This window comes from Mobula hypostoma, chromosome 9 (assembly GCF_963921235.1).
Source record: "Mobula hypostoma chromosome 9, sMobHyp1.1, whole genome shotgun sequence".
In the NCBI taxonomy this organism is placed as follows: domain Eukaryota; kingdom Metazoa; phylum Chordata; class Chondrichthyes; order Myliobatiformes; family Myliobatidae; genus Mobula; species Mobula hypostoma.
The window spans coordinates 36,855,269-36,874,756 of record NC_086105.1 but is presented as its reverse complement, the minus strand read 5'-3'; the positions used below and the strand labels follow the sequence as shown (position 1 = coordinate 36,874,756).

At 39.4% G+C, this 19,488-nt stretch overlaps 1 protein-coding gene across 9 annotated transcripts in view; it reads left to right on the top strand.

The window, feature by feature from the left end:
• LOC134351648 (FYVE, RhoGEF and PH domain-containing protein 4-like) overlaps positions 1-19,488 on the top strand; it is a 274,569-nt gene that overhangs the window by 194,005 nt on the left and 61,076 nt on the right. For all 9 annotated transcript variants that reach the window (XM_063058081.1, XM_063058084.1, XM_063058082.1 and 6 more), the window contains 2 exons: positions 12,787-12,958; positions 17,278-17,752. In XM_063058081.1, coding sequence (XP_062914151.1) covers positions 12,787-12,958; positions 17,278-17,752 — 647 coding nt within the window. The remainder of the gene's footprint in view (positions 1-12,786; positions 12,959-17,277; positions 17,753-19,488) is intronic.

Here is a 19,488-nt window from a genome sequence, read left to right as displayed (position 1 = left end):
GTTGTTGGGTGCATTTAAGGCGGAGTTTCATAGGTTCTTGATAGGTCACGGCAACAAAAGTTATGGGGAGAAGTCCAGGGAGTGGGACTGAGCATTGGTCTGTTGTTCTCTCTCTGCCAAGTGAATATACCAGTTAACCTCACCTCCATATTTTTAAATTGATATGGCGTTGTACACACACAACAAGACCCAAGCCTCCTGCACCTTCCTCCTGTAGCAATGAGCGAGAGGGAGAGGGAGAGCAGTCAAGCTTAGGCAGACAGTGTTGAATTCCTAGCTCACTTTCTGCTGTCATCCTGGTTGATTTTGATCTTGCTCAATACTTTAATCAGGTCGGGAATTGGAGTCGATCATTGGTTTGCACTCTGGCGTTAGGCCACACACTCCATTCTCAACCACACTGAATTCCCTCGGAGACAGCAAAAGCTGAGATCTCTCGGTCGGCCCAAAAACACATATGGAAATGTAAATTACAGGCTCCGATTTTACACGGATTAGTAGTAGAGTATATTTAAAAGAAGGAGAAGTAGTTCTGTGAATTGTCTGCAGGTTTCACTGCTGGTTGCATTGGCCGCTGGCATCGTCCTGCAACGTAGATCAAAAAATAAGAATTCCTGGTAAAGCAAATAAGTCAGTTATCAAAATAAATGTGAAGATTATCTGTATGAGAATGTCTTGGAAACTGCAGCGAATCAACAAAAAACAATGGTTGACAAAACTTAGCTTTTTTGAGTTTCTTTTTGACTGAGGAAGTCTTTTCACTGTTTCTAAATCAATCAATCAGTCCCTTAACAGGAACAGCCTCCCACTATCTACTCTGTACAGTCACTGCATCACTCTTACTGTGGTTCCCCATCCTACTGTAACATGGCAACCAGAACTCAATATAATATTCCGGCTGAGATTGGACCAGTGTCAGCACATTCCCTTCCCTTAAACTCTACTTCCATTGATAAATCCAAGAATTTTATATGTCTTATCAGTTGTTTTCTCTGCCTGCACTTACACTTGTATGCACATTGCTGCAGGTCCCTCTGCTCCTGTGTGGGTGATGCACTGTGAATTGATTTTGGGCTCTCTATATCTAGTATTTGGATTCAGAAGCTCAATAATTGTATTTGCATTTTGAGAAGTACGAATTGCATGCATTATGCAAATAGACAGAATTATTGTTTTCTTCTGTAACATAGATCACTGAATAAAATGGCAAAAATTGAAATATGAGTTTAGAAAAGGCAAGGGTGATATAAGTACCCAATGCCATCACTGAATACTTACACTGATGAGGATGAAATGGTCTGGGTTTTAGTTAATCTGTTCTGACACTGCAGATCAGCTAACAATAGAGAATAGTTAATTCTGAATTTTATGGACAAAACAATGGCAAGACTTTTCAAATTGCTTAATCCTCCTATCTTAAACTCTGTCAAAGTTTCAAAACAGGCAACACACACAAGATGCCAGAGGAACACGCTTCAGAACAGATCTGGTTGCAATGATACAGGAAAGATGTGAACACATCAAAGAGGGTCCAGAAAAGAAAGTTACAAGAACCATTCCTGGAATGAGGAACTTCATTTACAAGATTAGAGATTAGAAAGCCGTGATGGTTTTCTTTGGAAAGTCTGAGGGGAGATCGGATGAAAGTGAACTAAATGATGAAGTAACTCTGCAGAGTGGATAGTGGGAGACCGTTCCTTTTAAGGAACTGCGTGATTTGGAAACACGGCAAAATTTGGCCTTTTACCTATGAATGGAAACAATTAAGAAGTGACTTCATATTGCATAAAATGTTTGCCCTGTAGCTTTCAGATTTCAACTTCAGCAGCATAATGAGATTCAGTTTCAAAATACTGAGGGCACTCTTAGGGCTGAACTCACTACTCTGTAGGGATTGATCAGGGGCTACAGCTTTAGCATAGTTGTTCTTCATCTGTATAAGAGCTTAGTTTGAAACTTGCAAGTTACAAATGCAAGTTTATTTTTTTTTAAATTTTATTTTTATTTGGATAAGGAATTCACAATTATCATGTACTTTTTTCACACATATAACCTTTTCCATTTTTTTATATGTATAAAACTACAATTATTTATACATTCTTAAGTACACATTGAGATGATATAAAAGGAAAATAAACATTTAAATAGATAATTATGTACTGTGGTAAATCTAACCTATTAGGCTAAGTAATGAAATTAGTTGTTAAGAAAAATGGTAATAATAGTTTCCATACAACCCTTCTGGACCATTTCCACTGGTCCAAAATGTTGCATACAAGCCTATATACCAACCATTGTAGGTGTTTATATCCTAATTTGTTCGTGCTTGTTCCTGGCCGCAGATATAATTATCCAATCCCTATGTACTTATTTACTTAATTTTTTCATTTTTTTTTATCCCTTTCCCAAATCTTTCCCTTTACTTGTGTTAATTCTCTATTTTCCAAAAAAAAACAAACATTTAGACTAGGGGTGCTTACGTTAGCAATATTACTGTGTTGATGAGAAGAGCAATATAAATCATTAGGAGAGTCATCTAAAGTCTGCTCGCATTGGGGTTATATATTCAATCCATTTATTCCAGATTTGATAAAATGTTTCTTTTTGAGTTCTCAGGGAGTAAGTCAACTTTTCCATTTTAAATATTTCCAAGATAATTTCGTACCAATCTTCTAATGTAGGTGGTATTGGATTTAGCCATTTTCTAGTGATTGATTTCTTACTTGCCGCTAAGAGGGCCTGCAGTAACTTTATATCTTCCTTCTGTTCAAGGAACAATACGTGCCCCAAATAGAGCGTCTCAAAGTTCAGAGGTATCTGGGACCTAAGTACCTTAACTAATGTTCTATGAATACCTTCCCAAAATAGACTTAATTTAGGGCAATCCCAGAAAATATGAAAATGATTTGCCTCCTTGGAGCCGCACCTTCTCCAACACATCACATTTGTATCTTTATATTTTTCCTGATATGCGGTCTTGAAGTATCTTATAATGTTTTTCCAACAATGTTCTCTCCAAGTCAAAGAATTAGTCGAGGACCATTGAAAGCTGCAGATTTTCCCCCAAGCCTCCTCTGAAAGTACCAACCCCGCTTCTTTCTCCCACTTCGTTTTAATATACAGTGTATTTACATTTTTAGCATGGGAGAGTGCATTATATAGGCGAGAAACTGATTTACTAGGTATTGAACTGCAAGCCGAATTCAGAATCTTGAAAAATTCTAATTCTACTGTTGATAGGTCTGTATATCTACAACTCTGGTAAACATAGTTTCGTATTTGAAGGTACCTAAAAAAGTCATTATGTTCTAGGCCATGTTTGTCCTGCAGGATTTGGAAACTTTGTAATACTCTTTTATCTATAAATGAGAGGTAGGTTGTAAGACCTTTCTTTATCCATAGCTCAAATCTTTTATCTCCTCTGTTGGGAAGGAATTCGGTATCATATGCACACCATCTAAAGAGTTTTAACATGTTATTAATTCCACATGAATTAACCACCTTCTGCCATACTTTTAATGTAAGATTTATCCAAGCATTATTAAATTTTTCCAACTGGGCCATCAATCCTTTGTCAGCTATTGAGGCCTGAAGAGGAAAACTGTCAACTAATCCAAATTCTATTTCCTTCCATCTAGCCTTATATTCCCTATTACACCAATATAACAGAGGGGTTATCTGTGAGGCATAAAAATAATTTCTCAGGCAAGGAAGAACCATACCTCCTCCTTCCTTCCCTAACTGTAAGGTGTTATATCGAATTCTAGGTTTCCTTCCTTGCCAAATGAAGCGGGAAATCCATTTGTCCCATTCCCTGAATTGATTATCATCCACCTCCACTGGTAAAGTACGGAAAAGATATAATAACCGAGGAAGAATATTCATTTTTATAGTATTTATCCTTGAATTTAAACTTAAAAAGGGGATAAGATTCCATCTATGCATATCTGCTTTTATCTCTGAGATTAATGGCCCATAATTTACCTGTGACAGTGTTGAAAGATCCTTCGGCAGGGTTATTCCTAAATACTTTAATGATTTAGCTTCCCACTTAAGATCGTATGTATCCTGCAATTTTTTGGATGGTGTATAATTTAGGGACATAACCTGCGTTTTCTTTACATTTATTTTATAACCTGATATTTTCCCAAAGTCATCCAACAGTGTAAACAATCCTATAAATGATTTTTCTGGTTCACTCAGATAGACCAAAACATCATCTGCGAATAACGCCACTTTCTGTTCAATCCCTGCCACCTTGATACCTTTTACGATTTCGTTCTGTCTTATTAGTTGGGCAAGTGGTTCAATATATAGCGCAAAAAGGAGAGGAGAAATTGGGCATCCCTGTCTAGTGCCTCTCTCTAAAATGAAGGAGTCAGAGAGGTCCCCAGTTATCTTAATTCGGGCTGTAGGACAAATGCAAGTTTAATGTCAAAACGTTTGTCATTAGTAGAATGATCTTTGGGCAGAGTATGCATGGTGAAAGGCTAAAATCATCAAATTGTCAAGGAACCAATCAACTCAGATTCCTTTCAGCTAACTCTCATTAATCATGGAATTTACTGATGCTTCACGAAAAACGTTAAGATGAAATTTATTTGCCACCTTTTGATGATCTAAGGTGTTTCAACAAAGATATTTGACGCAGCTTTGGGATACCTACCCAGTGCCCAACTTACTCCCAAGCTTGGAATTTGCCTTAAGCCTTACTGATTTGTGATGAAATGTCAAATCTAGGAGTTTTAGAAACATAGAAACCTAGAAAATAGGTACAGGAGTAGGCCATTCTGCCCTTTGAGCCTGTACCGCCAATCAGTATGATCATGGCTGATCATCCAACTCAGAAACCTGTACCTGCCTTCTCTCCATACCCACTGATCTCTTTAACCACAAGGGCCATATCTAACTCCCTCTTAAATATAGCCAATGAACTGGCCTCAACTGTTTCCTGTGGCAGAGAATTCCATAGATTCACCACTCTCTGTGTGAAGGTTTTTCCTCACCTCTGTCCTAAAAGGCTTCCCCTTTATCCTCAAACTGTGACTCCTTGTTCTGGACTTCCCCAACATCGGGAACAATCTTCCTGCATCTAGCCTGTCCAATCCCTTTAGGATTTTATACGTTTTAATAGGATCCCCCATCAATCTTCTAAATTCCAACGAGTATAAGCCTAGTCAATCCAGTCTTTCATCATATGAAAGTCCTGCCATCCCAGGAATCAATCTGGTGAACCTTCTTTGTACTCCCTCTATGGCAAGAATGTCTTTCCTCAGATTAGGGGACCAAAACTGCACACAATACTCCAGGTGTAGTCTCACCAAAGCCTTCTACAACTGCAGTAGTACCTCCCTGCTCCTGTACTTGAATCCTCTTGCTATAAATGCCAGCATACCATTCGCCTTTATCTTACATTCGCCTTTACCATACATCTGCTGTACCTGCATGCCCACTTTCAATGACTGATGTATAATGACACCCAGGTCTCGTTGCACCTCCCCTTTTCCTAATCGGCCACCATTCAGATAATAATCTGTTTTCCTGTTCTTGCCACCAAAGTGGATAACCTCACATTTATCCACATTAAATTGCATCTGCCATGAATTTACCTACTCGCCTAACCTATCCAAGTCACCCTGCATCCTCTTAGCATCCTCCTCACAGCTAACACTGCCACCCAGCTTCGTGTCATCCGCAAACTTGCAGGTGCTTCATTTAATTCCCTGGTCTAAGTCATTAATATATATTGTAAATAACTGGAGTCCCAGCACTGAGCCTTGCGGTACCCCACTAGTCACTGCCTGCCATTCTGAAAAAGTCCCGTTTATTCCCACACTTTGCTTCCTGTCTGCCAACCAATTCTCTATCCACGTCAATACCTTACCCCCAGTACCGTGTGCTTTAAGTTTGCACAATAATCTCCTGTGTGGGACCTTATCAAAAGCCTTTTGAAAATCCAAATATACCACATCCACTGGTTCTCCCCTATCCACTCTACTAGTTACATCCTCAAAATTCTATGAGATTCGTCAGACATGATTTTCCTTTCACAAATCCATGCTGACTTTGTCCGATGGTTTCACCGCTTTCCAAATGTGCTGTTATCACATCTTTGATAACTGACTCTAGCATTTTCCCCACCACCGATGTCAGGCTAACCGGTCTATAATTCCCCGGTTTCTCTCTCCCTCCTTCTTTAAAAAGCGGGGTTACATTAGCCACCCTCCAATCCTCAGGAACTAGTCCAGAATCTAAAGATTTTTGAAAAATTAACACTAATGCATCCACTATTTCTTGGGCTACTTCCTTAAGCACTCTGGGATGCAGACCATCTGGCCCTGGGGATTTATCTGCCTTTAATCCCTTCAATTTACCTAACACCACTTCCCTACTAACATGTATTTCCCTCAGTTCCTCCATCTCACTGGACCCTCTGTCCCCTACTATTTCTGGAAGATTATTTATGTCCTCCTTAGTGAAGACAGAACCAAAGTAGTTATTCAATTGGTCTACCATGTCCTTGTTCCCCATGATCAATTCACCTGTTTCTGACTGTAAGGGACCTACATTTGTCTTAACGAATCTTTTTCTTTTCACGTATCTATAAAAGCTTTTACAGTCAGTTTTTATGTTCCCTGCCAGTTTTCTCTCATAATCTTTTTTCTCTTTCCTCAATAAGCCCTAATTAAGCCCTAATTTTAACACCAATTCCTGTGAATCTGTATTCAGCAAATAGTATCATAGAATACTACAGCACAGAACTGCCATTCAGCCCATCTAGTTCAGGCCAAACCATTAATCTGCCTTGTCCCATCGGCCTGCCAGTGTTTTTGTCAGTGCTTTTGAATATATTGTTAGTGTTTTTGAATAATTTCTGATTGTTGCATTATTATTTTTAATTCTATGCTATTATCTCATTAAATGTGTATTTTAAATAATTGTTTCTAACTGTGCCTTAAAAACCTTAACTTGGTTATTTGGTGTAACTCAGTTTATTGATTTTCTTTTCACTCAAAATGCTGACAAGGAAGAGTTTCAGTTTTGCAATGAGTGGCAATATTACATTCTTATTTGAATTGCGAATGAAATATATGCACAGGGAAAAAAATGGGAGAACACATTAATTAAAATGTTTTTAGATGTGTGGATGTCATAATTTCAGTCCATGTGTAAAATCTTATAAACGTAAAAGATCTATGAAATTCCAGTTTGGCTGACTTTGTTTGAAAGCTATATTCCCTTGGAGCAGAAAAGCTAATATTATTCTGTTACCTAGGAAAGTAATTAAATCTTAATGCTGCCCCAGAAACATTTACATTTGACTTTTCACATGAGCTTCAACACTGCCGTAGAAACAATCCAACAATTTTGGGGATTGAATAAAGCAAGAAAATGCAGCCTCAGGCAGTTTAGTTTTGAGGTCCATCCTCTTTCACTTCCCTCCAAGACCGGTATTAGAAAAAAACAAACTAGAAGTTGAAAGGCAACATCTTCTGCTTGCCCTTTTCACATCTAAATATATGGTGGGTGGAACAGGGTGGTGCAGGAAAATGTGTACTAGAATGGCAGACAGCAGTTAACCTGAGTCTGCTTGACTGTTGCAGAATTCATGCCCCACTTATTATGGTGAGTTCACCATCCAGGCAGCACTTAACTGCTCATCTTTTTAGTGGCTATCTATGAGCTGCAATCTTGTTTCCGTCAGTTGAAACCAAGTTCTATAACCACTATTGTAGCAACAGATTCACCTCATAAAGGAAAAGTTTGCATTGCCCAAAATCATCAGTTAAAAACTCATTCCAGAAAGTCTGGCCAACTGAAGGAACCAATGGCAAAACCTCTTGAAGCGTGAGCTCCTGATTTTCAGATCTAGCTCTGGATGCCTTTCTGGAAAGTGAAGAAGAGAAGGAGAAAGCTTTATTGCCTGGGAAGCTCTTTGTGTCCACAGTCAGGTGGCACTGCATTGACAGTAAATGCACTATGTTGCATCTATTGTCAGTACCGACACTAAAGCCTGAAGACAATGCTACACCTAAATTTAAAAACTTCAAATCCTGAAATTCCATTCTTTCCAAAGAATGTTAGCAGCGTTACAGGGAGCTCTGTGCAATTTGTTCAACATTGGTATCTGGATCAATTAGCAATAGTAACATCCTCAGAGAAAACAGCTCTGGGTTCACTGGCTCATCAGGCTGGCACAGGATTCATTGATAATTAGTTATTGGCCTCCCCTGAATCCCTGGCAGCATTGAGCCTGCTAAGGACTCTCAAGCAGTGAAGCAGTGAGGCAGTGGCAACTCGGCATCAAGGCAGTGCTGACAAAGACATCCTGTATCTTGATATAATACTCACATGATGAGTTCATAAACTGTGACCTTTAGCACTGTAAAAATTAGCTTAGAGGTGAGTTTAGGTCGGGTGCATACCCAGAAGTGAACAGCCTGAATCTGGCTGTGGATAAAGGGAAGTGCAGATATCAGCCCAGTGCAGGTGCGAGGATAGCATACTGTCCCAGGAAAATCGGTTTAAACTTTGATGCAGCAACAACTGATGGAATCACAAAATTCTCAGCAGGCTGGGCTGCGTCTGCGGGAAGAGAAACAGAGTTCACTTTTCGGATGTCTAGCAGCTGCAGGTATTTGATTTCCATTCACAGTTGAAGGCTTCTAGGGATGTGCAGTGAAATGTTCAGGGGAAGCTGCATGGACGTTTGCATACAATATGAAAAAAATTGTTAAGAAGCTTGAAAGGCTTCAGCACTAACCTTGCAAAAGCCCCTTCTTTCCAATGTGGAAGCTTTGTCCAGGAATTCCCACAGAAATATCATCAACTACAGAAAACCATTACAGATTTGCCACCAGGCAGTGATTCGGAGAAACGTAAGTTAGCTTTCCTTGTTTGGCAGAATTGATTCCTTTATTTTATTATTGCCATGCACCAATACTCCTGTAGTTGGCTGTTAGCCCAAACTGCTGAAAGTAATAACAGGAGAATTCCATGTCTTCCCAGCCAAGTGCCCCAGGTTGTTCGTCAGAGTCATCTATAACTTCCCAGGAGAAGGAAATAATTTCCTTTTGCCCCAAGTTGTCTATTCTTACCTCCTTGATGCAGTAGTGATCTGCATAGTGCGAGCCGAGCTATAACCAGCTGACTGCAATGGACCTGAAGCAAATTAGCTGATGGTGACAATCATATTCACAACCATAGGCCAGCTGGTGAAAGGTCGCGGCCTGAAAGTTAATCATTTCCACAAATGCTGCCTGACCAAATGAGTTCCATCAGCATTTTGTGTGTGTTCCTCTTGAAGTCCAGCATCTGCAGAATCTCTCAGTTATGATTGTCACCTGTCTTTTGGGTACAGCAGATGGGAAATTTTGTTCATTGCTTCCTTCAAGTCCAGGCAAATATTGCCCCTTGCTGTGATATTCACCTAAGAACCTTTCCCTGCAAATGCTGTGATAATGCCTCCTTCTTCCTGTTCTTGGCAAATCCCTCCACAACCCAGGGCCTCCCTCCTCCTCTCACACTGGCTGCCTGTAGGAACTGCCACTGGTGTATCTGTCCCAACCAGGAAAGGGAAATAGAGAAAAATATAGACTAGGATATCTGACACATGATTCACTGGCTTTCTAACTGGGAGTATGGTTGATTAGTGAACCCAGAATGATGCTGCCAAACTCCATCACACTTCAGAAGTTCTTTCTTTGGTCTCATAAGCACTCACGAGGATATTTGACTGGCCCTAATACATGCTGAAGAAACATATAGAATATTAATGTATATCCTGTGGCTCAGTTGAGCTAGTTCCCTCAGCCTTACATTGTAATCATCAAGGATAGTACCTGTTTTGTAACTGTAGGATAAACTGTTTTTGTAAGTAAGTGTAATTTCTCTTGTAATTTCCAGAGATTATGGGTCATTTTTCAGATTGCATACCATCAGTAAGGACCTTTGCACACTGACTATGCCAATTAGAATTGGCACAATAAATTTTATTCTCAGTATACAAGCAATTTTCTGAGATACTGTACACAGTTGGTGGGCAAGATTCTCTCCTAGTCAATTTGTATATTCTGTTGCTAACCAATGACTAAATATTTCAATTAACTATAAAATAAAATATTAAACTTGAAGTCTTGTTCCCAGCCAAACCACTCCCAGTCTTCTAGCATAGTCTCCAACTAAGCCACAGGTTCTGTGGTTTCTGGGACCTCACAGCCAGAAACTCTCTCCCACCCAGAGGCACACCTGCACTGGAAGATCTTGGTAGATTTGGGATCACTGGCAAAGGAATTCAGATATGATGCTACCTAAGGCCAAGAGATTGCTCATACCCACTGTCCACACATATAGTAGCCCCTAGCTCAGTATCGTGTATCGTATTTTACAGTTCTACCAGTTTTTTATAAAAGATTGTAGGTTTCGGCCTTGATAAAAATTGCAAGGCTTTATTGGGATGTGGAGTTTTCTGAGGATAATATAAAGACCAGATTTTAGCAGTGTTAAAATCTGATGTATTTGAGCAATTTTGAAAGTTTTTCAAGCAGTTGAAATAGCTCTATGTTGACATGAATGCAAGTATATGAGTGTGTACATACACACGTGTACATGGGCGTGTGTGTGTGTGTGTGTGTGTGTGTGTGTTTATTCATTCCAATGCCTGTTTGAATGCTGATAAAAGATGGCTTGGACAATGAAGCCATTCTTCCATGCTCTCTTTACACTCCAGTGTAGATTAAGTGCTCTTGTCTCAAAAAGGGCATGTGACTTGGTATATCATGGCTTATATAATACAAGCAGCTTGAAGCTTTGGTCTGATCAAGTCAAGTGAAGTTTATTGTCATTTAGCTATATAATATATATAATCATATAATGTATATAGAAGCGAAGCGTGTTTCTCTGAACCAGGGTGTATAGTACAGTAGTACACATAACACACGGCAACTTACAAAGGCAAGGATAAAATCTACAGATGAATCACGCATGAAAATCAAACTAATGTGCATTAATATTAAATATTGTAAGGCACTGAAGAGATTAACTCGTGCAGCAGGGAGTTCAGAGGCCTAATAGCCTGGGGGAAGAATCTGTTTCCATCCTGACCGTTCTTGTTTTTATGCTTCGGAGTCTCCTGCCTGATGGCAGAAAGTCAAAGAGGATGCTGGATGGGTGGGTGGGACCCTTAATAATACTAAGGGACCTGCGTATGCAGTGCTCATGATAAACGTCCCCATTGGTTGGTAGCGAGACCCCTATGATCCTCTCAGCTGTTCTCATTATAGGAACTACTGGTCTGATGTTCGACTGCTTCCATACCAGATGGAGCTGGAGCTTGTCAGGATGCTCTGAATGGTGCTCCTGTAAAACACAGTTAAGATGGGGCACGGGAGAGCCTTGCTTGCCTCAACCTTCTTAGGAAGTGGAGGTGCTGCTGTGCCACCTTATTCAGGGAGGTGATATTAAGGAACCAGATGACGTCATCCCAGGAACCTGGTGCACCAACTCTCTCTACGGAGGAGGGGGATGGTACGTCTGCACCTTCCTAAAGTCCACAGTGACTTCCTTTGTCTTCTTCACGTTCAAGCTTAGGTTGTTGCATTCAGCCTAGGATGGGCTTACAGAGGAGTCAAGTTGAAGGCAATCTAGAGCAGTGACGGAAAAACAAGCTACATTGCAAAAGCAAGCATTGAGGCTGAAGCTGAGGTGATGAGTCATCGATAATGTGAAAGGCTGAGGCTCTTAGTAGAAAGAAAGATTTTTCAGAATTGTAGAAAAAATGTATAAATATTGAATGAAATGTGTTGAGAAGCAGTCAGGCAATATTAAAGGAGAGATTCGTGTGGGATGTGAAATCTAGAAGGGGAATTATTTTCTAACCCATTTTCATGTTCCCCTTGTATGTTTACTTGTATGTTAGCAAACAGGGCTACTTACTGGTTTTCCTTCTGCAGTTTAATTGCTTTGTACTAGTCATGTGACATCGGCAGATTTAACAGAAACAGAATCGGGTTTATTATCATCGACATATGTGTTGTTTTGTGGCAGCAGAACAGTGCAACACATAGAAATTACTACCAGTTACAATATAAAAAAAAATAGTGCATAAAGAGCGAAATAGTGAGATGGCATTCATGGACAGTTCAGAAAACTGATGGCAGAGGGGCAGAAGCTGTTCCTAAATTTGAGTGTGTACCTCCTCATTGATGGTAGTAATGAGAAGAGGGCATGTCCTGGATGGTTAGCGTCCTTCACGATGAGTGCTGCTTGTAATGACGCCTCCTAACCGGTTGTTGACGCAGCCAGTCAGAATGATTTCCACCGTACATCTTCAGAAATTTGCTCAAGTCTTTGGTGACATACCAACTCTCCTCAAACTCCTAATGAAATATAGCCGCTGCGGGTGCCCTCTTTGTAACTGCATCAATATTTTGGGAACAGGGTAACTTTTCAGAGATGTTGACACTCAGGAACTTGAAGCTGCTCATCCTTTCAAGATCACGGGTGTCAACCTCAGAAACCTCTTCAATAGAAGAATGGAACGTTGTTATTTATTGTTTTTTTTTAATAACTGGTTTAAGGTCTCAGAGTAGAAATACTTCCAGTTTTAATGAAACAATTGATTTGAAATGAATATAAATAAAACTAAGCAATGTGGTAAGTAGGCATATTTTCTACTATAAATTCTTGAGTTGGGAAGTAATTGAATCCATTTTAGTTTTTTTTCTCTTTTATGCTATTTTGAAGCAACCCTTGAATCATAAATTAATAAATCTTGTTTCCACTCAGTGCCTCGAAAACCTTTACATCTTCAAGGTTCTGCAGTACAACAAGCAAGCCAAAATCCAGTCAGCAAGGCACTATACGGTGAGAAAGCGAGGATGGACGCCATACCACCCAGCCCGTGCAAAGAGAAAGTTGGCAAAGTGTCCGATCTCATAAACCGGTTTCAAGGAAGCAGGTAACGGTGCATGCTGAAGAGTAGTCATGTAGAAAGCCGCGCACATTGAGCAAATCCATACCCAGTTTAGCCCTTGGCTTCGTGGCCCATGTTCGTCGTTCATTTCCAGATGAACAAATGAATTAATAGAGTTATAGTTCTAGGTGATTTTATCTTTTGAAAGACATTGCCTTATTTGTCAAACAGCTGCTGAAAAACACTGAAGATAAGGCTTTGTAACACACATCAAAGTTGCTGGTGAACGCAGCAGGCCAGGCAGCATCTCTAGGAAGAGGTGCAGTCGACGTTTCAGGCCGAGACCCTTCGTCAGGACTAACTGAAGGAAGGCTTTGTATTTTTTTTAACCAAGCACTTATCAATCTTTATTTCCTTCACAATGTAGAAGGAGCAGAATGATGTCCCAGTGTGTGTTACTGTATCAGGCATGTGTTCAGTTCTGGCAAAGGGTCCTGGATCTGAAACTTCAGTAGTTTCTCCTTTGAAAGATGCTACCTGACCTGCTGGGGTTTTCCAGTATCTTTCTGATTTTATTCAACACGTCAAAGCTTTATGTGTACCGATTTCACTTTTTTATCAATTTAAAATGATATTTGAAAAAGTTTAATTCCTGTGGGCTTTACATCATGCTGCAGGAGGGCACAGCAGAATCTTGGAGAGAACAGGCTGACAAAAACTACAATTTATTATCGGTTAATAACTGAATTATTCTTGTACCATTGCTGAATTTAGTGAATTATGAATTTCTTAAGGAGGTCTCACAATAACAGTAGCATCACTTTGGCAGTGCGTTTCAAAATGGTTGCAAGTAACTAGTACAATTTTGTAAAACGCCTGTTTATTGTACCTTCGTGTAATGAATTGAGTTGTTGGTTAAAGCTGGTAATTAAGGGTATAGATATTCCAACTTTGGCAGCTTTTGATCTTGAGCTGGAGGTCACTTAATCTTTCAATTATCAAAAAGAAATCAAACTCCTTTCTGTATCAAGGGAGCTGATTTTGCATAGTAATAAGATGATGCCTCTTGATTTGGGTAATTTACCTGAATGAACGTTTAGGATGTAGACTAGGATTGTAGGTCAAAATTGCCCATTTTCAGGAAGAAGACGCCTTCCTTCTGTTGCAATAAGAAGGAGCTTCAAAGTGTTAAAGTTTAGCTCATTGATTTGATTTGAAAGCAAACCAATGCAAATATCTTTAGATATCTCTAAATCCTACTTCTGGCACAGTATCTGTAACCTTCTCTTTATCTCTGATGTGTTTTGGTGGAAAGCTAAATGAAGTAGTTATCAAATCTGAAAGCAGAAACCAGTGAAACAATTCCATAGATCTAAGGACTTTACTGGAAATATTGATGAATTGGCAGAATGTGCAAAAATGATAAATTCTATTTCCTCAATAGATGGTCAGGGCTAGTTTAGTTTATACATGGAAATGAATAGTACATGTTCTAGCAAACAAGATGCAACATAGTGAAAGTGCAAAGGTACAGGTACAAGAGTACAGATAGAACATTAGATGAAGTTTTCTGTTCAAATTATAGAGGTAGAGGGACAGAGATGGCATTACAGATGCGGCAAGAAAGATATAGAGAGATATACTAAAAAGAAGGAGAATGAAACACTCTCCAAAGCTCAAACCAGCATGGCTTAGTGGAAGTAAGTAATGACAATTGCTGGAAGCACTCGGCAAATCGGGCAGCATCTGTGGAAAGAGAAACAGAGTTAACGTTTCAAATCAAGCTCCTTTTCTCAGAACTGGCGAGGGTAGAAAATAAATCGGTCATAGAGTCATACAATATGTAAAAAGTCCCCTCAGCCCAACTAGTCCATGCTGTCAGAGTTAACGTTTCAAATCAAGCTCCTTTTCTCAGAACTGGCGAGGGTAGAAAATAAATCGGTCATAGAGTCATACAATATGTAAAAAGTCCCCTCAGCCCAACTAGTCCATGCTGTGCAAGAAACCAGTCCAAGTTATTATTGTGTCTGCCTCAACCACTTCCTTTAAGAGCTCAATCCATATAGGCACCACCCTCTGTGTAAAAGCACTGACCGCCAAGTTTCTCTTTCTTTCTTTTTAAATCTTTTTATTGAGTAAGTATACAAAAAAGGTAAGCCATATAAACATTAATACAATGTTAAAGTATAATAAAATTCCAAAAGATATCAATACCAAAAAAAATACTACAAACAATGTAATTTAAACATAAGAAACCAAGATAACATAATAGTATACTAAATTTTATATATATCAATGGAAAAAAAAGAAAAAAAAACCCCAAAAAAAACCCACCGTGCAACTAACTAAAAGCAAGGCAAAGCAATGGGCTAACTTGAAACCAAACAGAGATAAACTTAAAATCACATCCTCAATCCCGACCTCCATTAAAAACAGTGAAAAAAAAAACAAGAAGGGTAAATATTACATTAAATGAAAATATCGAATAAAAGGTCCCCAAATCTGTTCAAATTTAAATGAAGAATCATAAAGGTTACTTCTAATTTTCTCCAAATTCAAACATAAAATCGTCTGAGAAAACCAAAAAAAGGTAGTTGGAGCATTAAGCTCTTTCCAATGTTGTAAAATACATCTTTTCGCCATTAAAGTAAGAAATGCAATCATTCTACGGGCTGAAGGGGAAAGATTACTAGAAATTTTAGGTAGTCCAAAGATAGCAGTAATAGGGTGAGGAGAGATATCTATATTTAATACCTTAGAAATAATATTGAAAATATCTCTCCAAAAAGTTTCCAAAGTAGGGCAAGACCAAAACATATGAGTTAAAGAGGCTATCTGCCCCGAACATCTATCACAGAAAGGATTAATATGCAAGTAAAAACGCACTAACTTATCTTTGGACATATGTGCTCTATGAACCACTTTAAATTGAATTAGGGAATGTTTAGCACAAATAGAGGAAGTATTAACTAATTGTAAAATCTGCCCCCAATCATCCACAGAAATGGTAAGCCCCAATTCCTGTTCCCAATCTACCCTAATCTTATCAAATGGAGCTTTCCTAAGTTTCATAATAATATTATAAATCATAGCCGATGCACCTTTCTGACGCCAAGTTTCTACTAAATTTCTCCCCCCTCCATCTTAAGCCAATGGCCAGTATTTCTTGATGCCTCAATCCTAGGGGAAAAAAGCTGAGTCTATTCACCCTTCCTATGACTATCATGATTTTATTCATCTCTGTAAGATTGTTACACTCAGTCTCCTACTCCCCAAGAGGAAAAAGTCATGATCTGTCCAAACTCTCCGCACAATTCACCCCTCAAATCCTGGCAATATCCTTGTAAGTCTATTTTGCTCTCTTTCTAGTTTCATAAAATTTTTCCTATAGTAGGGTGACCAAAACTGAACACAATATTCCAAATGCATCCTAAGCAATGTCTCATAAAACCACACCATAACCTCCCAACTTCGATACTCAATGACCTGACTGATGAAGCCCAGCATGCCAAAAGCCTTCTGCATGTATGGGACTTATTAATAATTTTAAAAATCAAAGGCAGCTTTGACGCAAATTAAAGTAGACAAAGAATTTTTCTCCATGACATTGTCTTCAGTCTGGGACTGTCAGAATTGTTTCCTGTGTGGTACCAGCCCACCATCACCACCGCCCATGTACCATGCTAACTGTACTACGGTGTGTTACTGGACTCCAGGGAATGGAACCTATATTCCAACCAGGTCAATGTAGGGGAGTGTTCCTGGGTGAGGGACCTGGTTTGCAAGATCTGACTCTATATATTCGTAGTGGAGGACAAAAGGGAATAACTGCTCTTGGAAGCAAAGGTGCACAGCGCAGCGCGTATGACTCAGAAACCTCAAGGCGTGGCATGGGCTGCGTTACTCCAAATGTCTGGAAATTGAATTGTTGCTTCTCTTTGCTAATGGGAGGCAGTGTTGCTGTCTTAACCAGGTTAGTTTAAAAAGAGGGAAGGAAGAACATATATATATTTTTTAAAATTATAAGTTGCTTCTGTTTCATTAATACGCAGAACTATTTCATGGTAATAAGGAAATTACATATTTTGAAGAAGCACCTTCTTACCACAGTACAGCAGACTGACCTCCATATGCAAGTTCTGTTATATGGTGTGCTTATTTAAGTAGGTTTATTTCTGTTCTTAGAAATAGAGCACTTACCCTCTTGGGAATGTATTTCTGCATCATTTCATACAGCCTGAAAGCAGTAAAAACAACCGGCTTATGTATTTTTTAACCTCCTTTGTAATGCACCAGCACATAGAATAAATGTAGACTTCTTTATCCGATGAGTGTGAAGTAATTGTAGCTTTATATTTTGATAGTCCAGCGAGCCCTAATGATCTGAAGGATGTTCAAAGTGGGTCACCTTCTCCTAGAAATCCTGCAAGATCTTTGATTAATTCTCATCAGACGAAACTGCTGTCGGACCACCCTCTTCTTCAACGACAGAGGACAGACACTGTGAAAGGAAACTGTGCTGCAGAATTTGCTCCAAACGCAGGGCTTCAGCCGGCCAATGGACTGGTGACATCACTTCCAGCAGACTGCACTGAAACCAGCAGTCATACAGTGGATTCAGTGATGGCCAGTGAGCAACCAAACAGAGAACGGGCTGCTGCCTCGGATCAGTCACCATCTACGGATAGCCGCACAAGAACGGCTGACCAAAATGCTGCCTCAAATCCACCTGGGAAACAAAGAGAGGCGGTTGAAGTAAAAGCACAGACCATTGAGCAAGCAAAGAGTTGGAATGGAGAAATGCAAAGAAGTGAAAATGATTTGAGTGCAGAAAAAAAGGTAAGGAATCCATCAAAATTTACTGTTGTATACTCCTATCATACTGTGGCATAATAATATATGGGGGAATTAGCTCCAAGCATCCTGAAGTTAGCAAGCTTAAGAGTTGTGAACTGAAAAGGGGTTAATGGACAATACAGTGGACTATCTTTTATGTATCAAGAAATAGAATCCATTGAGTCATGGGACACATAGAAGTAGGCCCTTCAGCCCATCTAGTCCATGTCAAAATATTATTTTGCCTCGTCCCATTGACCCGCACCTGGACCATAGCCCTCCCATCCATGTACCTATTCAAAACTCTCATAAATTTTGAAATCGAACTCATATCCACCACTTCCACTAGCAGCTTGTTCCACCCTCTCGCCACCCTTTGAGTGAGGAAGTTCGCCCTCATGTTCCCCTTAAACATTTCACCTTTCACCCTCAACCCAAGGCCTCTGGTTCTAATCACACCCAACTTCAGTGGAAAAAGCCTACTTGCATTTACCCTATCTATGTCCCTCATAATTATGTATACCTCTATCAAATCTCCCCTCATTTTCCTACATTTTGGGGGTAATAAAGTCCTAATCTATTCAACTTTTCCCTATAAATCAGGTCCTCAGGTCCTGATAACACCCTTGTAAATGTTTTCTACATTCTTTCAATCACATTGATATATTTCCTGCAGGTTGGTGTTCAGAAATGCCCACAATACTCCAAGTTAGGTGTTGCCAATCTCTTGTACAACTTCAACATAACACCCCAACTCCTGTACTCAGTGTTTTGAATTATGAAGGCCAGTGTACCTCTACTGCCCTTGTAGTGCGTATATATAAACTTATACTGTTGAGTTAAAAATCTTCTCAAAAATCATCTGAGGCAGAAACTTTCTTCAGGGTTTTTAATGAGATCTTACTTGTGAAACTGCAGAAGGTTAAGTAAAATATGTATTAAATTCAATACAGATTTGTCATGCAAGTGAATATACTAATGCAGTTGATTATTCTCAACTGGTGTTAACCAAGGCAATACACACACGCAACGCCCCATGACCCTCCATAACAAGAGGAATTTTGTGGCCAACGATATCTTAGTAATGACAAGTGATAAACATAATAGTTCCTTTACAATATGTCTACTAAATATTTACCTGTATTATCAAAAGCTTAAGACTCACAAATTTTGCTGTTTCAAGGACAAATAAAGAGGAGATGGACATGGATATCTTTCCATCGTGTATTTCAAAACCAATTCCAAATTAACCCACGCAGGAAATGAACAGCTTACGTACAGGAAGTGATGTTGATGCAAAACGAACTGCAGCTCCCGAGGCAAGAGCATTCCCTGCTTGGCATCCATAGGATGTGCAACTACTTACTATGATCACTTGACTTTTAGTTTCACTACTCTTTGGCATTACTACTCGTTTCATTAATTCTTCGGCAAAAGAAGGATAGTGTCAGAGACTAGTCTTGAAGACAGTCTCACAACACAGTCTTTAACTGTCATCACTTCGAAAATGTCATCTTTGATGACATATTTGCTTGTGGTAATGTCTGAGAAGAGAGGTGAGATCTTGTTTGGACGTAAGCTTTGCCTTGCCCAGGAAGAATTCAACTTCACTAGGTCCAGTGGCATCTGTTGCCTTCAGGGACCTCTGTGCTTCAGTCCTGAATTCCTTCTCTCCTTAGATAACTGTTCTCTTTAGGCCATAGATTACCATAGCTGGTGAGGGGCAGTTACCAAATACA